Source organism: Leopardus geoffroyi, chromosome E2 (genome assembly GCF_018350155.1).
Source record: "Leopardus geoffroyi isolate Oge1 chromosome E2, O.geoffroyi_Oge1_pat1.0, whole genome shotgun sequence".
Classification (NCBI taxonomy): domain Eukaryota; kingdom Metazoa; phylum Chordata; class Mammalia; order Carnivora; family Felidae; genus Leopardus; species Leopardus geoffroyi.
This window is the reverse complement of record NC_059335.1, coordinates 55,330,270-55,349,163: the sequence shown is the minus strand read 5'-3', so window position 1 is coordinate 55,349,163 and position 18,894 is coordinate 55,330,270. Positions and strand designations below refer to the sequence as shown.

At 49.7% G+C, this 18,894-nt stretch overlaps 1 protein-coding gene across 2 annotated transcripts in view; it reads right to left on the bottom strand.

Annotated features, from left to right (window-relative positions):
* The window catches only part of PLCG2 (phospholipase C gamma 2), a 159,188-nt gene that overhangs the window by 73,985 nt on the left and 66,309 nt on the right, over nt 1–18,894 (bottom strand). For both annotated transcript variants that reach the window (XM_045439855.1, XM_045439856.1), the window contains exons 6-7: nt 11,457–11,541; nt 9,456–9,539 (exon numbers count right to left, since the gene is read on the bottom strand). In XM_045439855.1, coding sequence (XP_045295811.1) covers nt 9,456–9,539; nt 11,457–11,541 — 169 coding nt within the window. The remainder of the gene's footprint in view (nt 1–9,455; nt 9,540–11,456; nt 11,542–18,894) is intronic.

Sequence of the window (18,894 nt, the reverse complement as noted above, 5' to 3'; positions counted from 1 at the left end):
GCAAATGGACAGGGTTTAATTAAACAATTCTAACTGGCATGACTTGTAATATTCGAACATGACAGAAACTTAGGTAGAAGTCTTCTTCGCCCCCTTCTTAGTCTAATTCCTGAGAAGCAATCAATCTTAGTAATTTGGTAGGTTGCCTTCTAGAATCTGTTTAGTGGATATTCATTTTAATTATACCTTATCCTATCATATTACATCCATGTCTCCAAGCTTTTAGCTGTGTTTTAGGCTTTATTTATTCTTCTGCTCCTCAATCATCCTGCGTCATTACTATGAAAACCCACATTGTATTCCATAATACGTACATCACTGATGTTCTGCTATTAGACCCAGCGTTACAAAGAGCGTCCGCGTATCTGTGTATTTTTGCCCGGCCGCACAAAATATTTCCATTGGGTAGACAGGGAAGCACCTGGGTACGGTGTGTGCCTGTTAACTTTGACAGATTCACCAAACGCTTCTCCAAACAAGTGTCCCGACTGGCGCCCCCACCAGAGAACGCGTAACCTTTTCTACACCCTCACTGCTGCATTTCCCACCGGTAATATTGCAGCGAGCTAATTTTTCATCTTCAGATTCGAGAGAAGGAAAGAAATATTGGGCAGCTTCGGTCCTGCCCTTCATGGCCACACACACACCCCCATAACGTGTCTGCTTCCGGTTAGGTAGCATTACCTTACTAATTTTTAATCAAGCTATGACTGGATAAGCATTTGAGAAATTCAGGGCAGAAACGGACACGAAGCCACTGGCATGTTACAAACGCTAATGATAGAACTACAACTCCCAGTCTAGACTCCCCAGTCCTTTAGCCAAACTGCCTGGAGTCCAGGATGATACAAGGAAAATCAATGTTCTAGAGAAGGTATGGACAGACCCCTGGGAAGCATCAGGAGGTCTGCGTTAGTCTGTGCACATATGTGTTTTTATTTCTGGAAAGATGATCTACAGCTTTAATCAGCATCTCAAAGAAATGGGTCACCCAAAAAGGTTAAGAGCCGCTTTCAGAAGAGCTCACAAGTCTCCCTTCTATTTACGTGCAACTGACAGCATAGCTATTTCTTAAATTAAAAAAAAAAAAAAAAAAAAAAAGAAGGGATTTGGGGGTAGTGCGTGCTGTTATTTGGATGTTTGGCACTTAGATCACTAGAACGACACGGCTCTTCGGGCCAGATCCCTTCTAAACCCAAACCCCAAGACTGGTTTCCTTACACCTGGAGAAAGCCGTGTCTAGACTTATCCTCAATTTTCTATGCTATGAGATCCTTAAAGCCAGTCTTTTCCTTTACTTTTTTCCAAGGAAACACACAAAAAGCTCCACCCCATTTCAGCCAGGCGGGCAGCGGGGCCAAAGGAGGGGGTGCCCCGACTTCAGAGAGGCCTCCAGAGCCAGAAAACACGGGGAGAAACACCCCAGCTTCCCCTCTTGCATGCCTGTACCCCCATCCCTATCCGCCCATTTGCTGACCCTGCTGGCAGAGCACCTGGGAATGAGTTTGTGGGAATGAGCCCCCCACAGGGCACAGAGTGGGACAGGGGGTAGACTGGAGGCAAAAAGGCAAGTAGTACCAGCCTGAGGCTCACCTCTTGGGTAGCAGAAACAGAATTCACGGACGCAAGGCAACAGCGTAGGCCTGGGGGTAGGGGCGACGGGGAACCGAAGACAGAAGGGGAGAAGATTCCTGGGTGGGTGCATCCAGCAGCGTGGCCAGTCACGCATTTGCTGCAGTGAAGACTGGGGGAGGGGAGGAGTGTCACCAGGCCTCTCCCAAACATGCCAGCAGGAGATGCAAAGCAAGCTGGCAGTGAGACGGGCAAGTCCGGTGAGACACTGGCCCCGCCTGGGACGCACCAACCTTTGGACACGAAGAAATCAAAGACCCAGCCAAGAACGTGTGAGTGCAGAGACAGTGAGGTAAGAGGAGAACGAAGACAGCACAGTTTCTCAAAGCCAAATGACGATATCCAGGAGAGAGTCACCAGGGATCTACGCCATGGAGCGGGCAAGATGAAGGCCACAGGAGCGACCAGTGGCTCTGTTGATGTGGAGGTCACTGGTCTTAGGAAAACATCAACTGCCGTGGGGTGAGAAGCATGGAATGTGGCTGGGGCAGGGAGGGAGGCAAGGGGGACAGCAAGGTCGATGGCGCTCCTGCAAGAGGTCGCTCTACGGGGCAGAGAAATGAGGCAGCAGTCAGAGGACATGCATCAAGGAGGGCATTCTATCGATGGAAGATGGTACAGCATGTGTTACATGCGTCCCCTGAGAGATCTGTGCAAGCCCTAAGCCCCCCACACCTGTGAATGGGACCTTATTTGGAAATAGGGTCTTCGCAGATGTGATCGAGTTAAGGCGAGGTCCTGCTGGATTACGGTGGGCCCTAGTCCAATGACTGGAGTCCTCATAAAGAGGGACACCTGGAGGCCGGCACAGACCAGGGCAAGGCGGCCACGTGATGACGGAGGCAGAGACTGGAGCGATGCGTCTCCAAGGCCAGGAGCGCCCAGGACGGCCAGCTAACACCGGAAGTGGGGAGAGAGGCAAGGAGATTCTCCCCCCGAGACTTCAGTGGGAGCTGAGTGGTGTCAGCAGCCTTACTGGGAGAGAACAGAGGTCTGTTCTCTTTGGCCACTTAGCTGGGGTCTGCTGCGGCAGCCCTGACAAACTAATGGCTTGTCAGGAGCTGACACGAGGCAGCCACGACCTCAGTTACCCCCGGCACCCATCCCACCCAGAAGACAGTAAAGCGAAGCCCATTTTGGCAACAAAAAACAGGCTCCAGGAGGATGAGCAGCTGTTTTCAGATGACACACCCAGAATGTCAAGGGGCCAGAATTTCAGCCCCTGTCCACCTTGGTTCATCTCCAGTGGCCTTCACAGGACATGCAAATGCACACAAAGTGAATAATGACATCCTAGCAATGAGAGAAGAATATTCTAGATGCTACAAGGCACACAGAGTGGAGAGATAGCAATTAGGTTATGTTACCATTACCATGTAGGGTTATGTGGTCAAATTCTACTAAACCAGGATGTCGGGGGCCCCGTGTGACTCTGGGTGATGTCCTGACCCCTCTCACCCCAGCAAAGGATCAGTGAGGTCAAGAGAGATGTCTGTTTTGTTAACCACTGGGCCCTCTTGGCTCAAACATTTGTTGAATGAATGCTGAAAATAATGGGTCAATTAATTTTCTCTAGGAAAAATTTAAAGGCTACGAAAAAAGTCACCTCTGACTTTTGAGTCCCAGGAGAAGAAGCAGTTACAGCTAGACAAGGGAAGGGGCCGTGCCCAAGGATGGGGACCACAGAAGCAAGAGCCCAGAGGAATCGAGGTCAAGGAGTTGAGTCTCCCCATATGGCAGGGGCACCCTCCAGGCTGTAACTCAGCCTACATACACATTCTGTGCTCGGCCAGTCATTTGAGCCATTTGGTTCCAGGAGGCCAAGGGGAAAGTGGCAGTGACAGAAAAAGCTAACCAGAGGGTCACTGCCGACGTGTGCACGGTGGGTCCTTCTCCCTCCTAGCTGCCAATTCGAATAATGTGCCACATTCCCTGTCCCTGGAAGCCTCAGCCAACATACCATCACAGATTGTGACTCACTTGTCATACGCTCACACCCATGTAAAACTCAGAAGAATAAACATTAATCTTTCTACCAAAAGTACAATCCCAGGTGTGATCGTAGAAGCTTTGCAGGCGTTTCAATTATCTTTTTCTTTGTACGTGCTTCTTACTTTTAAGTAATAGACAAAACATTACTTTGCTTATAATACCATTTATTCAAACATCAGAAATGAATTTCCTATCAAGTGCTGCCCGGTCATCTGCTTCAATACGGTGAGCGGTCAGAGGACACTCTGGGAAAGCCACCGATTCTGACTGAGATGGTCTTTCTGAAGCAGGACAGAGAGCGGGAGCACGGAAGGCCAGCGCTTCCTTCCCCCGTGCGGCATTCTGCCTCATGAAAGGCGTTTCTGAGGGCCAGCTGTGTGCAGGACACTCTGTGGGGTGACCGCTATCTCTGAGCCCTTTTAACCCTCTCACCGAGCCTGGAGGATGGGTGCTGTCACCCCCAAACAACAGACAAGACTGAGGGTGTGGACACTTAAGGCTGCTCTCAGCTACAAGCAACACTCAGGGAAGTGTTAGTAGGGAATCTTCCCCTAACGAAGGGAAGATTACTGCCACCTTAAAAAAAATTACAGCTGTTTTCTAGAACAGACAAACAAGCAAGAGAGCATGCCTGCATTCAGACCCCGTGGGGATGGTAATGGGCGGGAGGAGGCAGTGAGTGCTTGTTTTCTGGTACCCTGCACGGGTGGGAGGGTACTTGTTCTCTGACTGGCACGGGACACAGTTTCTGTGATTACTACTTGTGAGCTGCTGGAGAGCAACTTCAAATCTTGGGTTTATGGGAACCCTTGGTGGACAGGCTTTGAAGACGGCCTTAGGATGTCCTCCTCCCGGTGTTCACAGCCCTGCATTATCCCTGCCACTTGCAAAAGTCATGGGTGCACGCGATTACACGTCTATGACTACAAGACGATGCCGTATACGAGTGAGCAACTGTCTTGCCAGCTTTGGGGAAGCCAGCAGCCATGTAGGCGAGCCCCGTCCATCAGGGAGCTGTGGGTGGCTTCTGGACAACAAGGAACTGAACCCTCAATCCTACACCTGTAAGGAACTAAAGGTTCCACAACATCACGGGCTTGGAAGCAGATCTTTCCCCACTTGAGTCTCAGATGAGACCACAGCCCCCGGCTAAAATCCCGTGAGACCCCAGAGCAGAGAATCCAGCCAACGCGTGCCAGAATGCCTGAGCCCCAGAAACTGCATCATACGTGATATTGCCATCCGGCTAACGAGGAACCGTAGCACATTTCCGAAGGAATCTACTGGAGGGTCCAGAGGATGCATCGTCTGAAAGGGCAGGGCATAAAAACAGACAGATAAACAGCAACCTGAACGCCACACCCCACCGAGGTGAAACTCAAGTCCCAGACCAACACAGCAGGAAGGAAACCAGCCAGCCGTCCTCGCTGATGATGCCCGATGCCCCACCATCACTGACCAAGGGGGACTTGGCTTGTCTGGTGGGGAGGCAGCAAGGCAGCAGTTACAAAGCTGGGTATTAAAGCATTTAAGGAAGAAACAATACGACGCTGGGTTTGCTTCAACATCATCTGAGCAGAGGGAAGTGGGCAAGGGCAAGATGAAACCCGATGGCCATGAGCTGATCATCGCTAAAGCTGTGATGGTCCACGGAGGGTTCGCGTACCATTGCCTCTGCTTATACGTGTTTGACGTTCCCTTTCGTGAGAACATTTTAAAAATTAAAAAAGTCGTGTCAGTGGCTGGGCACTGAAGTCGGGCAGAGGAGCGTTCAAATCCTAGCGGATATAATCCTTGCTGTATAACCTCCAGCAAGTAGCTTCCCTGAGCTTCAGTTTCTTCATCTGTAAAATGGGGCTAATAATGGTAGGTCTCGCACAGTTGGGAAGAGGATTAAGAGCCATACAGCACTTAGCACAGCACCCAGCGTGTAGTTCACACTTAGGAAAGGTTCGCTAAGGATCTTTTTTTATAATATTGTTAGTACAGCCTAGTTAGAGGCCCATCACCCGGGGAAACACATGGGATTAACTTTCTTCTCTTCCTGCTGCCACCCAAATTTTAGAAGCTTTGAGGCTTGACAGCAGCCATGTAAGCAGGTGGTTAGACACAAGAAGGAACTGGTTACCCCAAGCTGGAAACCTACAGGTACTGCTGAGCACGAACCCACTCCTGGGTCTAGGCTTGGGGGTTGTCCATCACCCTAAACAGCCCTCTCTCCCCAGAAGAGCCTAGGAAATCGAGCGGAGCCTGTAAGAGCATATATCTATTGCTTTTCTCTCCTCTGTGCAGCCAGCAAGGAGCCCAGGAAGTAAATTATATGCTTACAGTAGGGGAGGGGCATTTACCTACACAAGAGTTAGTGAGGTTTCTCAAGCTGGCCACTAACTATCTATCAAGCTTGGGGTTTTGTTATTCAAATTCCAAGCCAGTTACACCCTCCAGTGGTGGAGATCAAGTGGTGGGGTCTGGTAGGCAAGGTAAATTAGCAGAGAGAAATGGGTGGTGGGTGAGAGCTGGGGCAAACCAGAGAATGCACGCTTCCTTTCTATTCATACATCCCCATGGGGAACTCAGGAAGGACCCAGAGATAGCCAGATGTCCATTTTTTTTTTAAAGCAGCAGAAAAATCTGGATATTAATATGAAACTTCTTGAGTTTTAAAGGTAGGCAATTCATTTCAAGAAACACTTAAACCATTAGGCCAAGTACAACAGAATGCAGGCTGAAGGTGGCGTTCTGGCCAACAGAAGCCAGCCTCTGGTACAGATGGGGCGTTCTCCACCCAAAACCGGGCAAAGACACCCCCAGAGGATTCAGGGATTCTGCAGAAATCAGACTCAACTTTCTTTCTCCTCCTTCTCCCTCTTAAACACACACACATTAGCCTTAAAAAGGGACATTAACGACAGTGCAGGTTGAATTAAGTCTCAGGTGGAATTTTATCACAGTGGAAACAGACCGCCGGCAGGCTAACCTGTGTGGGCAGATTAAACAGCTTTTGTGCAAACCTTGTTCTCAAGCTTTGCCTGCCTTCTGTCTGATGAGATAGCATCCTGAAATTTCAAGGCAACTGACTATAAAAACAATTGTTTGCAACTATTTATCTGGAGTGAATCAAGCTTCTTTTCAATCCTGATCAACGGCAGACAATTGCTGTCTGCAACTGTCACTCTGGATTTCACTTGTGCATTGCCATCAAAGGTTTTCACTGTTCTCGAGAACTGATTATAAATCAAAGTTACAGATTTTGGCCTAAGAAGTGTTTTGATCAGCTTGTATTCAGTTTTTAAAAATTTTTTTGTAATGTTTATTTATTTTTGTGAGAGAGAGAGAGAGAGAGACAGAGCACGAGTTGGGGAGGGGTAGAGAGAGAGGGAGACACAGAATCTGAAGCAGGCTCCAGGCTCTGAGCTGTCAGCACAGAGCCCGATGCAGGGCTCAACTCACAAACCGTGAGATCATGACCCTAGCCGAAGTCAGACGCTTAACCCACTAAGCCACCCAGGCGCCCCAGCTTTTTTTAAGGTTTCATATAAAAAAGGGGTACAGGGGCGCCTGGGTGGCGCAGTCGGTTAAGCGTCCGACTTCAGCCAGGTCACGATCTCGCGGTCCGTGAGTTCGAGCCCCGCGTCAGGCTCTGGGCTGATGGCTCAGAGCCTGGAGCCTGTTTCCGATTCTGTGTCTCCCTCTCTCTCTGCCCCTCCCCCGTTCATGCTCTGTCTCTCTCTGTCCCAAAAATAAATAAACGTTGAAAAAAAAAAAAAAGGGGGAACAGAGTGCCTGGGGGGACTCAGGCCATTGAGCATCTGACTCTTGACTTCAGCTCAGGTTATGATCTCGCAGGTTGTGAGTTCGAGCCCCACATCGGGCTCTGTGCTAGCAGTGTGAGGCCTACTTGGGATGCCGTCTCCCTCGCTCTCTGTCCCTCCCCTGCTTGCTCTCTATCGCTCTCTCAAATAAGAATAACAATATAAAAAAACTTAAAAAAATAGGAGGAAAGTTACATAATTTTTAAAGTTTTATAAGCAACGGCTTGATTGAATACCTGTATTTTATAAAGGTGGCTGAGTGAAAGACAAAAAGTTGTCTTTCCTCAAAATCACCTGGTCAGCCAAGGCCAATTTAGGGGCTGACATCCGGGTCTTTAAATCCCCAAAGCTTATAGTCTTCCTACTCTCCTTTGCAAATCAAGAAGTTATATATGAAAACAACCCCAGTAAAGTAGATTGTTTTTACTTTATTAAATAATGTATTTTTTCCCCAATGTAGGCAGATGGCCAGCAGTCACCCATCAGAAAGCCTCACCCTGTGCCCACCTGCAGGCCTGCATGCAGAAGGCAATTAATAAGTGTCTTCTCATGATTTTCATGCTCATCACTTAAAAATGCCTGCACTCTTGACTGCCCCACCCCCAGCCCTCATTCAATGCCCCCTAGAGCCCGGTGGGAATCCCCGCCCCCATTACACAGATAAGAGACTGAGGCTGAGAATCCTGCGTGGCCAGCCCCAGATCACACAGCTCATAGGAGAAACCAGATCCTCTGGCTCCAAGTTCTATGTTCTCCCTGCTTTGGGCCCACCCTTGCTACCTGCAAAGCCCTTTTCCAACAACCTCCTGTTTGTGGGATGAGTGCTGCCTACCAGGCACTGTGCTCCATGCACTGCACTGCACGATCCTTCTTTTTAAGCTCTACGCTTTATGGGATTTTTTAAAATGTATGTTTGAGAGAGAAAGAGAGAGAGAGCAGGGGAGGGGCAGAGAGAATCTTAAGCAAGTTCTACCCTGCCAGTACAGAGCCTGATGCGGGGCTCGATCCCACGAACCTCGAGATCATGACCTGAGAAGAAACCAAGAGCTGGACGCTTAACCAACTGAGCCCCCCAGACGCCCCTGTGGGACTCTCTTTTTATTGCAAAAGTAATGTACTCCTTGGAATGAGTCAGAGAGAACAGAGGGGTGCAAAGAAAAATTCAGTGATCTCTCCTGCCCATCCTCCTCAACCCCTTCAGTGAACGCACGAAATCAACATTAAACATAAAAGCACACATAGACATATGGAGGGGGATTACTCCATGCAGGTTTTGGTTTTGTTTTTTATCAGACCTGGCTCCTCACGTGAATCTGCACAAAACACCATGAACATCCCTCCAGGTCGACACACGCACAGATTCAGGCTTCATAATCAGCCGCATGATGCTGTGTGCTATGGATGGACCACAGTTTACTCAGCCATTTCTCTCCTGAGAAGCATGCAGAAGGCTCCGAGCTATTTTGCTGGCCTAAGTAATGCTGCAATAAACACCCTACCACTCAATTCCTAGGTCCCAGCGCCCTTATTTGTCTAAAACAGAGTCCCCAAAATGCCGTCAGGTCAAAATGTATGCACATCTCATTTTAAAATGGCCTATTATCCGAATAAAAAATTATTCTCATTAAAAAATGAATAAAAGCATAAAAAGAAGGAACACACACATAATCCCTCTACCCAGAGATGGTTACTCTTCATAATTTGATACATTTCCTTTGCAGAATGAGATCATGCAGTGGAGTTAGCTGAACTTCTTAATAGGCTCAGATTAAATTCCAACCAGACTTGTCACACTCCCACCAGGAAAGTATGAGAGAGCCATTTCCCCCCGCTCCGATTTCCCCACAGCTCTCTCACGCCAACCTAACGGACACAAACAGTGCGTCGCAGCCCCTCCCACGGTCTACTTCCTTGACTAGAAGGGACACTCAACACTTCTCGTGGGTTTCTTAGGAGCGTGCTGGACTTTGACACACAGGGGAAACGAAAACATCATTGATCATGAAAACATCGCCTTACCGACTTTTGCTGCTCAAACATAAGATTTTTATAGAAAAGGTGGAACTGCTCAAAGCTGAGTTCATCTTTGTGAGCGCCGATTTCCTGTAAATTAAAAGAAAAAGTAACCACTCGGTCTCTGAGGTTCCCTACAAGAACACCGCTCCACTATTAACAGGCAGGACCGCCCTTCGACAGCACTGGCTGAAAGCAAACTCACAGTCTTCTGGAGTCAAACTGTTCACAGGTTTCTGAATTTATCTGCCTAGAGAACATAACCACCAGGAGTCTCACCAGGTAAGGCCCTGGCCTTGAACCCCAAAAGAGTCTCAGCCAGAATCCCAAGGGCAGTAATACTTTCTGGGGGCAGGAGACATTTCCAAATCTAGACCTAGAGCAGGGTCCGTACATAGAGGTCATTCTAAAAGCCAGGGAAAACTAACCAGGCCTTTGGAGTTAAGAGTTCAACTCCAGTCAAGGCTTGTCCCCTGAACTGCTTAATGGCTTTGGGTCATTTACTTGAACCTTTCAGACCCTCAGTTTCTTCATCTGTAAAATGGGAAAACTACCACTACCCTCCCTAGGACTTCCCTGAAACCAAATCAGTAAGGTCTACGTATCGCCTGCTCAGTAAAGGCTTGATAAAGAGCCAGGTTCCAGGGGGCTGCCTGGGTGGCTCAGTCGGCTGAGCGTCTGACTCTTGGTTTCGGCTCAGGTCATGCTCTCATGGTTCATGGCCTCAGGCCTCATGTTGGGCTCCACGCTGACAACAGGGAGCCTGCTTGGGATTCTCTGTCTCCCTCTCTCTGTGCCCCTCCAGGGAGCTCGCTCGCTCGCTCGCTCTCTCTCTCAAAATAAATAAATGCATTTTTAAAAAATATAAAGATTCCTGGGGCGCCTGGGTGGCTCAGTCGGTTAAGCGTCCGACTTCAGCTCAGGTCACGATCTCGCGGTCCGTGAGTTCGAGCCCCGCGTCGGGCTCTGGGCTGATGGCTCAGAGCCTGGAGCCTGCCTCCGATTCTGTGTCTCCCTCTCTCTCTGCCCCTCCCCCGTTCATGCTGTGTCTCTCTCTGTGTCAAAAATAAATAAAACGTTAAAATATATATATATATTATATTATATTATAAATTATATTATATATATATATATATAAAGATTCCTATGATGCGGTCATCAATGGTGAATGCTTCTCCCACCTCTGTTTCTGCCTTCTTAGAATAGTTGGAATGTTTTAGGCAGGTCGAAAGGTGGCTTGATAGCCATAAGGTGGGTTAACACTTCCAAGAGCTCACTGGTACTGAAATGAATGCACATTCTTGGCTAAGGAAGCCTGTACCTGGGGCTGCCACTGACAAGGCCGTGTGAGTCCTGCAATTGGGACCAGCGGAATGGAGAGTCACTGGGCTCCGTGACAAGGGTTGGGACCTCTCAGAACACCACACAGGGTGCCTACCCATCACCTCCGTTCTTATGCACTCAAGAAAGCCCCCCCCCGCGCCCTACTCTACACCCCCACCCTTAGAGTCACCACCTGCCACAGATCTACCAACAGCTCCATTATGCAAGAACATAAACTAAGTGATGGCGGGGAGCAGGGGTGGGTGGGAAGTGGGGGGACGGGCAGAGAAGAGCTAACTCCAAGTATGTTGTGAGGACTTGCATACAAAATGCCACATCCCTGACAACCTACGTAAGGAACCTTCCATGATAGTTTCAAAACAAAACAAAAAACCCACGTGTTCAACGTCACTTGAAGGAAAGCAGGCTGTGCGATGGTGAGGGAAAGGGAAGGCTATACCGTGGGAACATCCCAAGTCAAGCAGCTCAGCAAACGTGGTCCTCAAGGAGGATGTTGTCTGCTAGGATCGCAAACATGGGCCTACGACCTCCAGGGGGTCCCTCTGTCTCAACTGAGACAGAGGAATCAGGAGGTGAAGGATTCTCCTGGGCACCATTCAGCGGGGCTCAAAGGCTAAGCGACCCTAAATGCACAAAATCACCAGGCCAAGCCACGAAACTTACCACAAACTTATCTTTGAGGAACTTGGCACTGTTCACTTTGAAGTTGACCAGGGGCAAGATGGTCTTCAGCTCCCGGAGGCTGATGCTGCAAAAGAGGGAAACCCCAGCTCTATCCACCTCGAGGGGCTTCAACGGTAGAGGGAGTGGCTGTTCCCATCCACTCCACCCTCAGGAGCCCCGTGAGAAGATGAGCCGGACACAAGAGACCTTGGGCTCAAGGGGGCTGATGCCACGATGTGCAAGGCTGGTCTCCACCCTTCAGGGATGGCCGTGGACTCAGGTCACTTAAGAGATTCACAGGGTGACCAGAACATGGTATCAGGTGACCAGACAGCTTTGCAGATAGGAAATGTCCCAGGGGTTCAAACGAAGGGGAGATCGATGAAGGCCAGAGGGCGAGGGGGAAGGAGCTGACCTTATTCAAGCACCTGCGATGTGCCAGGCAATAACGTTACCTAACCCCTCACTACACTTGACACCCCAACACAGTCAGCATCACCCACCCTCAGGGCTCAGAACAGGCCACGGGGTGGTGTTTGAGGGCGGAGGGCACACTGCTCGAGGCCAGAGCTGGGTGACGGCAGAGGTTGGGTTTGAATCAAATCCCAAAATGTACAGTCATCTGGACCACATCACAGAAATCTTCATGCGTGTTTTTTGCTAGGCCAGGTGGCAAGTTCAGGTTCAGAGCCAAGAAAGGGAGAGTGCATTCCGAGCAAAGGAAATAACCGTACTGGGGACACCTGAGTGGCTCAGGCGGCTGAACATCCGACATCAGCTCGGTTCATGATCCTGTAATTCGCAGGTTCGAGCCCCACTTTAGACTCTATGCTGACGGCTCAGAGCCTGGAGCCTGCTTCGGATTCTGTGTCTCCCTCTCTCTGTGCCCCTCTCCTGCTCACACTCTGTTTCCCTCTTTCTCAAAAATAAGTAAAACGTTAAAAAAAATTGTTTTTTAAAAAAGAAATAACCATACTGGGGCACCTGGTGACTCAGTCGGTCAAGCGTCCAACTCTTGATTTCGGCTCAGGTCATGATCTCAGGGTTCCTGAGTTCAAGCCCCGCATCAGGCTTTGTGCTTACAGTGCAAAGCCCACTTGAGGTCTTCTGTCCCCCTCTCTCTCTGCCCCTCCCCTGCTCGCGTGCTTTGTCTCTCAAAAATAAAACGTTTCAAAAGTAAAAAAGAAATAACCGTGCTAGCAATGATAACAGCAGTGACGGCTGAAACCGAAATAGTGCATACTCGATGCTAGGCACCGCTCCAGGGGACAGGGACACACACACTCACTCGATGCCCTGCCACCTTACGAGGCGGACACCGTTAGCACCTCCATATTCCAGCTGAAGAAACAGGCTCAGAGAGGCTGGGCGCTGGGACGTGGAGGATGTGGACTCCAGGGCAGCTGCCTGTAACCACCGCATGTTACTTCCCCTCTGGGAACAGCATGAACGGTGGGGAGGTATATGGGGTTAGGGTGGTGGGTCAAGGGCATGAGATCCAGACCCCTGTGGCCACAGAGCCGAGCGTCTGGCAGAGTGAGAGACGGTGGTCCGGGGGAGCTGTTGGTGTGGTCAACAAAAACTGCTCTGTGCTCTGGAGACGTCAGGCTGGACAGGGCTGTGCACGGCCAAGGAAGGAAGCCTGCCCAGGATGTGGGCAGAAAATGGCCCAGTTTCCCCAACGCTGCCAACTCGGCCTCTGCCGGTACATCCGGAAGGAAGCAGCACGTTCTACTCAGCAGCTGCCCCTGGAGGCGACTACATGGGACTCTGGCCATCGCAGTGTCCCCAGGGCCAGCCGTTTTACCTCTAGTCTAACAGCCCCCCTAACATCAGACTCCTTTACCTGCAAGATGCTTCCCTACCCCCCACTATTCCAGGGCCTGCACCGAGGGCTTTCCCAGAGACACTGAGAGCACCCATGTCAGGAGTGGCTGGCTGGGCACAGAATCAAGCAGGCTGCCTGAGACCCCCATCCTGACCCAGCCCCCGGGGGTGTCCAGGAAGAACCCGGCCGGGGCAGGATGAACAGAGAAGAGCAGCAGGGGCTGGCACCACGAGACGGGACGGGGGGGGGGGGGGGGGGGGGTCTGGTCAAGCTGGTGTCCCTGCAGCGCTCATCCAGGACCAAGGAAGAGGTCAGAGTCCCCTCGGGGACCCAGCACCTCGAGGCAGAAACAGGGCCAAGAACCCTCCCCACATCAGGCACCAAGACAGGGGGGCTGGGAGCCAATGGAGCAAATACAGGGTCTGGGGTAAGGAGACACTGAGCAACGGGGCATCTGAATCCACCGGCTGTGCAAGTCCCACCTTACCGCACAACAGCTGAACCCCCAGGTAAAGGGTGGAGGGGGCAAAGAGCTTCCTTGGGCTCCCGTGCCGGGACTTTGCCACCCCACTCCCCTCCCCACACTCCCACCCCCATCCCCGGGCCTGTGGCTGTGCACGGCAGAGCCTGACCATGAGCAAGAACAAGCACGGAGACTCCCCAGCTGCTGGAGGGGAGGAACCCAGCAGCCCCAACTTCACCGCTCTCCCCGTCTGGGACTTGTCATGAGATGAAGAGAGTGCCTCACCAGGGTCACATCCAGCATCCAATGACTAGTCAGTCAGAGTGAGCAGCTCTCCGATGACCTCAAGGGAGGACGGCTCTACAGGCCGTGCTTGTGACCATGGCAGCCCATCTCCTTCTACCCCCTTCACACCCACAGGTGTCCGTCCACCCCCACACCCACCCCAGTAAGCTTCCCACACACAAACCCACGTTTTAGACTCTGCTTCCTACAGGCTCGGCCAGTGACAGCCGGTTGGGAACCAGGGCGATTCCTTTGGAGAGGGAAGACAAGACATGATCCCCGCCATGGGCCACAAAGGGCCCTCCATCTTCCCTGGAAGGCATCACTCTACCATGGTGGCATCTTCCCTTGTCGGCCTGGCACGGTCCCAGCTCCTACAGCACCGCGTCCCAGCAGCCCTTACCATGCTGCCCGGGGTTTGCAGCCCCAGGAAACTTATCTGCCCCCCTGAGGCTGGATCAACATCTCTACCACCCTAGGCTTCTTAGAGCAAGAAGGACAATAATAAGCCTATGTCGTGCCCAACCTAAGTCAGGCACCGCCTAAATGCTTTTCACATACTGACCCACTGAAACCTCACACCAGGAACTATTCTCTCTCTTCTACAGACAGATTAGAGAGCTAAGGCACAGAGAAATTAAGTAATTTACCCAAACTCACACAACCAGTAAGTGTCCAGGCAGAATTCAAACCTCACCACCGCCCAACAGAACTTTCTATGATGATGGAAACGTTCTAGATCTGCGTTGTGCAATGTAGCAGCCGCTACCCACAGGTGGCTACTGACCATCTGAAATGTGGCTAGCATGACCGAGGAACTAAAATTTTACTTGTATTTAATTTTAATTAATTTAAATAGCCACATGTGGCTAGGGGGCGCCATACTGGACAGAGCAGCTCTAGAAGCTTGGTTGTCCAGGTAGGGTCCCTAGACCAGCAGCACCAACGTCAGCTGGGAGTTTGTTTGAAATGCAAATTCTTGAGCCCCAGGCCAGACCCAGTGAAGGAGAATCTGTGCAGGGGAGACTGCACACCTAAGGCTAACGCCCCGCTCCCCCAGGAAGTCCCAATGTGCTGGGGCCACAATGTTAACTGCATGGTAGCTATCTGCATGCCTGCTGACGGACAGACCTGGGCCCACACACCTGCCTCCCACCTGCAACCCCTGCCCCCTTCTGCCTCCTGAAGACCTAACACAGTCTGCCCTCTGTCCCTGCCAGCATGAAGAATAAAGGGCAGCATTCAGCCTATGCAAATCCAACATTATATACCAAGGGGCAAAAGGCAAAGGAGGGAAAGAAATGTCCAGCCCTTGAGGCTGCCATCTGTCTGTGGGACTCAGAGCCTGTGACCCTCACACCTGGTAACACAATTCCAGGGGCCCTCAAAGAAGGCTCAGGGGGTTTTCTCAAGGTATATTTAAAAAAAAAATTTTTTTTTAATGTTAATTTCTCTTTGAGAGAGACAGCGAGCAAGCATGCATGTGTGAGTGCTGGGGAGGGGCAGAGAGAGAGGGAGACACAGAATGAGAAGCAGGCTCCGGGCCCCGAGCTGTCAGCACAGAGCCTGATGCAGGGTTCAAACCCACCAACTGTGAGATCATGACCTGAGCCAGAGTCGGTCACTTAACCAACTGAGAGCCACCCAGGCACCCCTCAAGGTACATTTTGACCACAGAAATTTCCCCCTTTCGCACCAACCTCAGAACATAATTCCCAGGTAAGAGACAACTCAACTCTAAAGGCTCAGAGATGGACTGGGGCTGGGTCTCTAAAAATCTAGCCAAGAGTTATGGTGAAAGCACTAACACCTTTGACTCAGTGTCCCCAGGCCTGGAAATGTCTTAAGGAAGTCTTTCAAAGCTAGAACGTTCCATCTGCTCAATGTTATGTGTAGGAATAAAAGGTAGAACTTTCATCCGACAAACACTAGGAAGACCAAACCAGCCAGACCTCTGACCTCAAGGAGCCCCCACCAACGTGAGCAGCAACTAGAAGGGAGGACTCAAGAAAAGCGGAGCACGTCCGCCCAGTGGGGACTAGGAGCCATGGCACAAGGCTAAGAATCCTACAGAGACCCAAAAAATGCTTCTTATGAGAGTCACGTCATAGGTTCACTCTGAAGACAACTGGGTGAAAATGTGAACCTAAGGAAGAACTGGACATAACTTAAATGACACACACAAGACAACTTTTCAAACCAAGTATCACCTTTCCATTGGTTGATTCCTAATGTAGGCACTGACATCATGTTCCTGAAGAGGTGAAATGAAACGTGTATGTTCTTACGGTTTAACACGAGGTGAAGTCAGTTTAACTCTCCCCTCCTTCAGGGTGGGCTGGACTCAAGAGATTTAGTCCCCAAGAACAGGGTTGGGGGTGACTTTACAAAGGAGAAATCTTCCGACACCACCTTGGCCAGGTGATTAAGCATTGCATCGCCGCGGATGAGCCACACCGGGAGGGAGCACACGCTACTCGACGTGATAGAACGAACAAGACCTTCACCTCTGTGACACTCTTCCCCAACACCCGCAGCCGCAGCCTACCTGTCACTCCAGCCTAAACACGACAAAAAGGTCAGACCAACACGAACCAAGGGCTGTACTACAACATACCTGAGATGTGCTCCTCAGAAGTGTCAAGGTCAGGAAAGACTGAGAAATGGTCACGGACCAGAGGGGACCAAGGGACAGAACAACGAAGTGCAACGTCGGGCCCCTGGACTGGATCTCGAACCAGGAAAAGGACGTCAGTGGGAAACGACTGAGCCCCAAATAAAGTCCAGGGCTCAGTTCTGAGTCACATACCAATGCTGGGTTTCTCAGTTTTGACAAATACATCATGACGAGGCGTGATGTGAGCATTAGAGAAAGCGGGATGAGGATTTGGGAACTCCCTGTAAGATCCTTGCAACTTTCCTCTAAATGTAAAATTATTCCAAAATTTAGAAATTACAGAAGAAAAGGATACAAGATCGTGCGTGCAATTAGATTTTGATAAAGTAAAATAAATAAGTAAAAAGAAGCTGAAAATCTCTTGAAAAAATTCATAGCTGGAGTTAACAGTGCTTACCATTTAATATCCAATTTATACTTTTTTTTTTCTAGTTTTCAGTATTTATAAAGTTTCCTAGAACTAATAGGAGTTACGTTCATATTTTTTTGAAAATTCGCTTTTTCAAAGGTAATTATAAATAATTTTTTAAAAAATCACTTTTCCGGGGCCCCAGCATGGCTCAGTTATTTAAGCGTCCAACTTCAGCTCAGGTCATAATCCCACGGTTTGCAGGTTTGAGCCCCGTGTCAGGCTCTGTGCTGACAGCTCAGAGCCTGGAGCCTGCTTCAGATTCTGTATCTCCCTCTCTCTCTCTGCCCCTCCCCTGCTCATGCTCTTTCTCTTTCTAAAGTAAATAAACATTAAAAAAAATAATAATAAAATAAAAATAAAAAATTCACTTTTTCAAAAGGTAATATAAATAACAGTATAAACATGAAAAATAAACTATTGTGTCTCAGGGTCAGTGCTTGAAAGCTGAAGAAGGACTAAAATCATGAGGTGAACTTTTGAAATGGGCAAAGGATCTGAACAGACATTTCTCCAGAGAAGATAGACAAAACTAAGAAGCATGTGAAAAAATGCTCAACACCCCTAGTCATGAGGAAGATGCAAAGCAAAACCAAAATGAGCTACTATTTCACACCCACTGAAGAGGCTGTTATTTGAAAGAAAGGGAGGGAGGAAGGAAGGAAGGGAGGAAGGGAAGAAGGGAGGGACGGAGGGATGGAGGGAGGGAGGAAGGAAGAGGAAAGTAACTTGACAAGCAAGTGGCAAAGACTGGAGCCCTTGTGCCCTGCTGGTGGCTGTGTCAGTCTGCACCTGCCACGGGAAACGGTAAAGCAGTTTGTCTAAGACTTGAACAGTATGGGGGGTGCCTGGGTGGCTCAGTTGGGTGAAGTGTCTGACTCTTGATTTCAACTCAAGTCACGACCTCACAGTTTGATGAGTTTGAGCCCAGCACTGGGCTCTGTGCTCTCTCTGTCTCTCTCAAAATAAATAAATAAACTTAAGGGGTGCCTGGGTGGTACAGTCAGTTAAGCACCCGACTTCGGCTCAGGTCATGATCTTGCTGTTTGTGGGTTCGAGGCCCACATGGGGCTCTGCTGTCAGCTGAGAGCCTGAAGCCAGCTTTGGATTCTGTGTCCCCTCTCGTTCAGCCCCTCCCCAACTCATGCACTGTCTCTCTCTCTCTTTCAAAAGTAAATAAGCATTAAAAATTATTTTAAAAATATATAAACTTAAAAAAAAAAGATTAGAACAGTACTACCATTTAATTCCGCAAATCCACTTCTGGAAAACGTACACAGGAACTGAAAACAGGGGCATGAACATTCACGTTCAAAGGAACAATACTCACAACAGCCAAGAGAGGAAGGCTATTAAAGTGTCCATCAACAGATGCACGGACAAACAAAACGTGGTCTGCACCTATGGCGGAATATTATGCAGCCTTAAAAAGGAAGGAAATTGTGACACCTGCTACAGGAACATGGATGAACCATGAAGATGTCCTGAGTGAAACAAGCCAGAAAGACAAATACTGCCTCATTCCACATGTACGAGGTGCCCAGAGCAGTCAAACCCCATGGAGACAGAACGGAGAGGAGAGGTGATCAGGGCGGGGGAGGAGGAGAGGGGCAGGTACCGTTCACAGGGATGGAGTTTCAGTCCCATAAGGAGAAAAGAGCGCTGAAGCCAGATGGCGGTGGATGCACAACAGCACGAATGTACTTCATCTCACAGAGGCATACGCTTAAAATGGTAGATCTTACCACAATCAAATTAAATAGTTTACGGGGCACC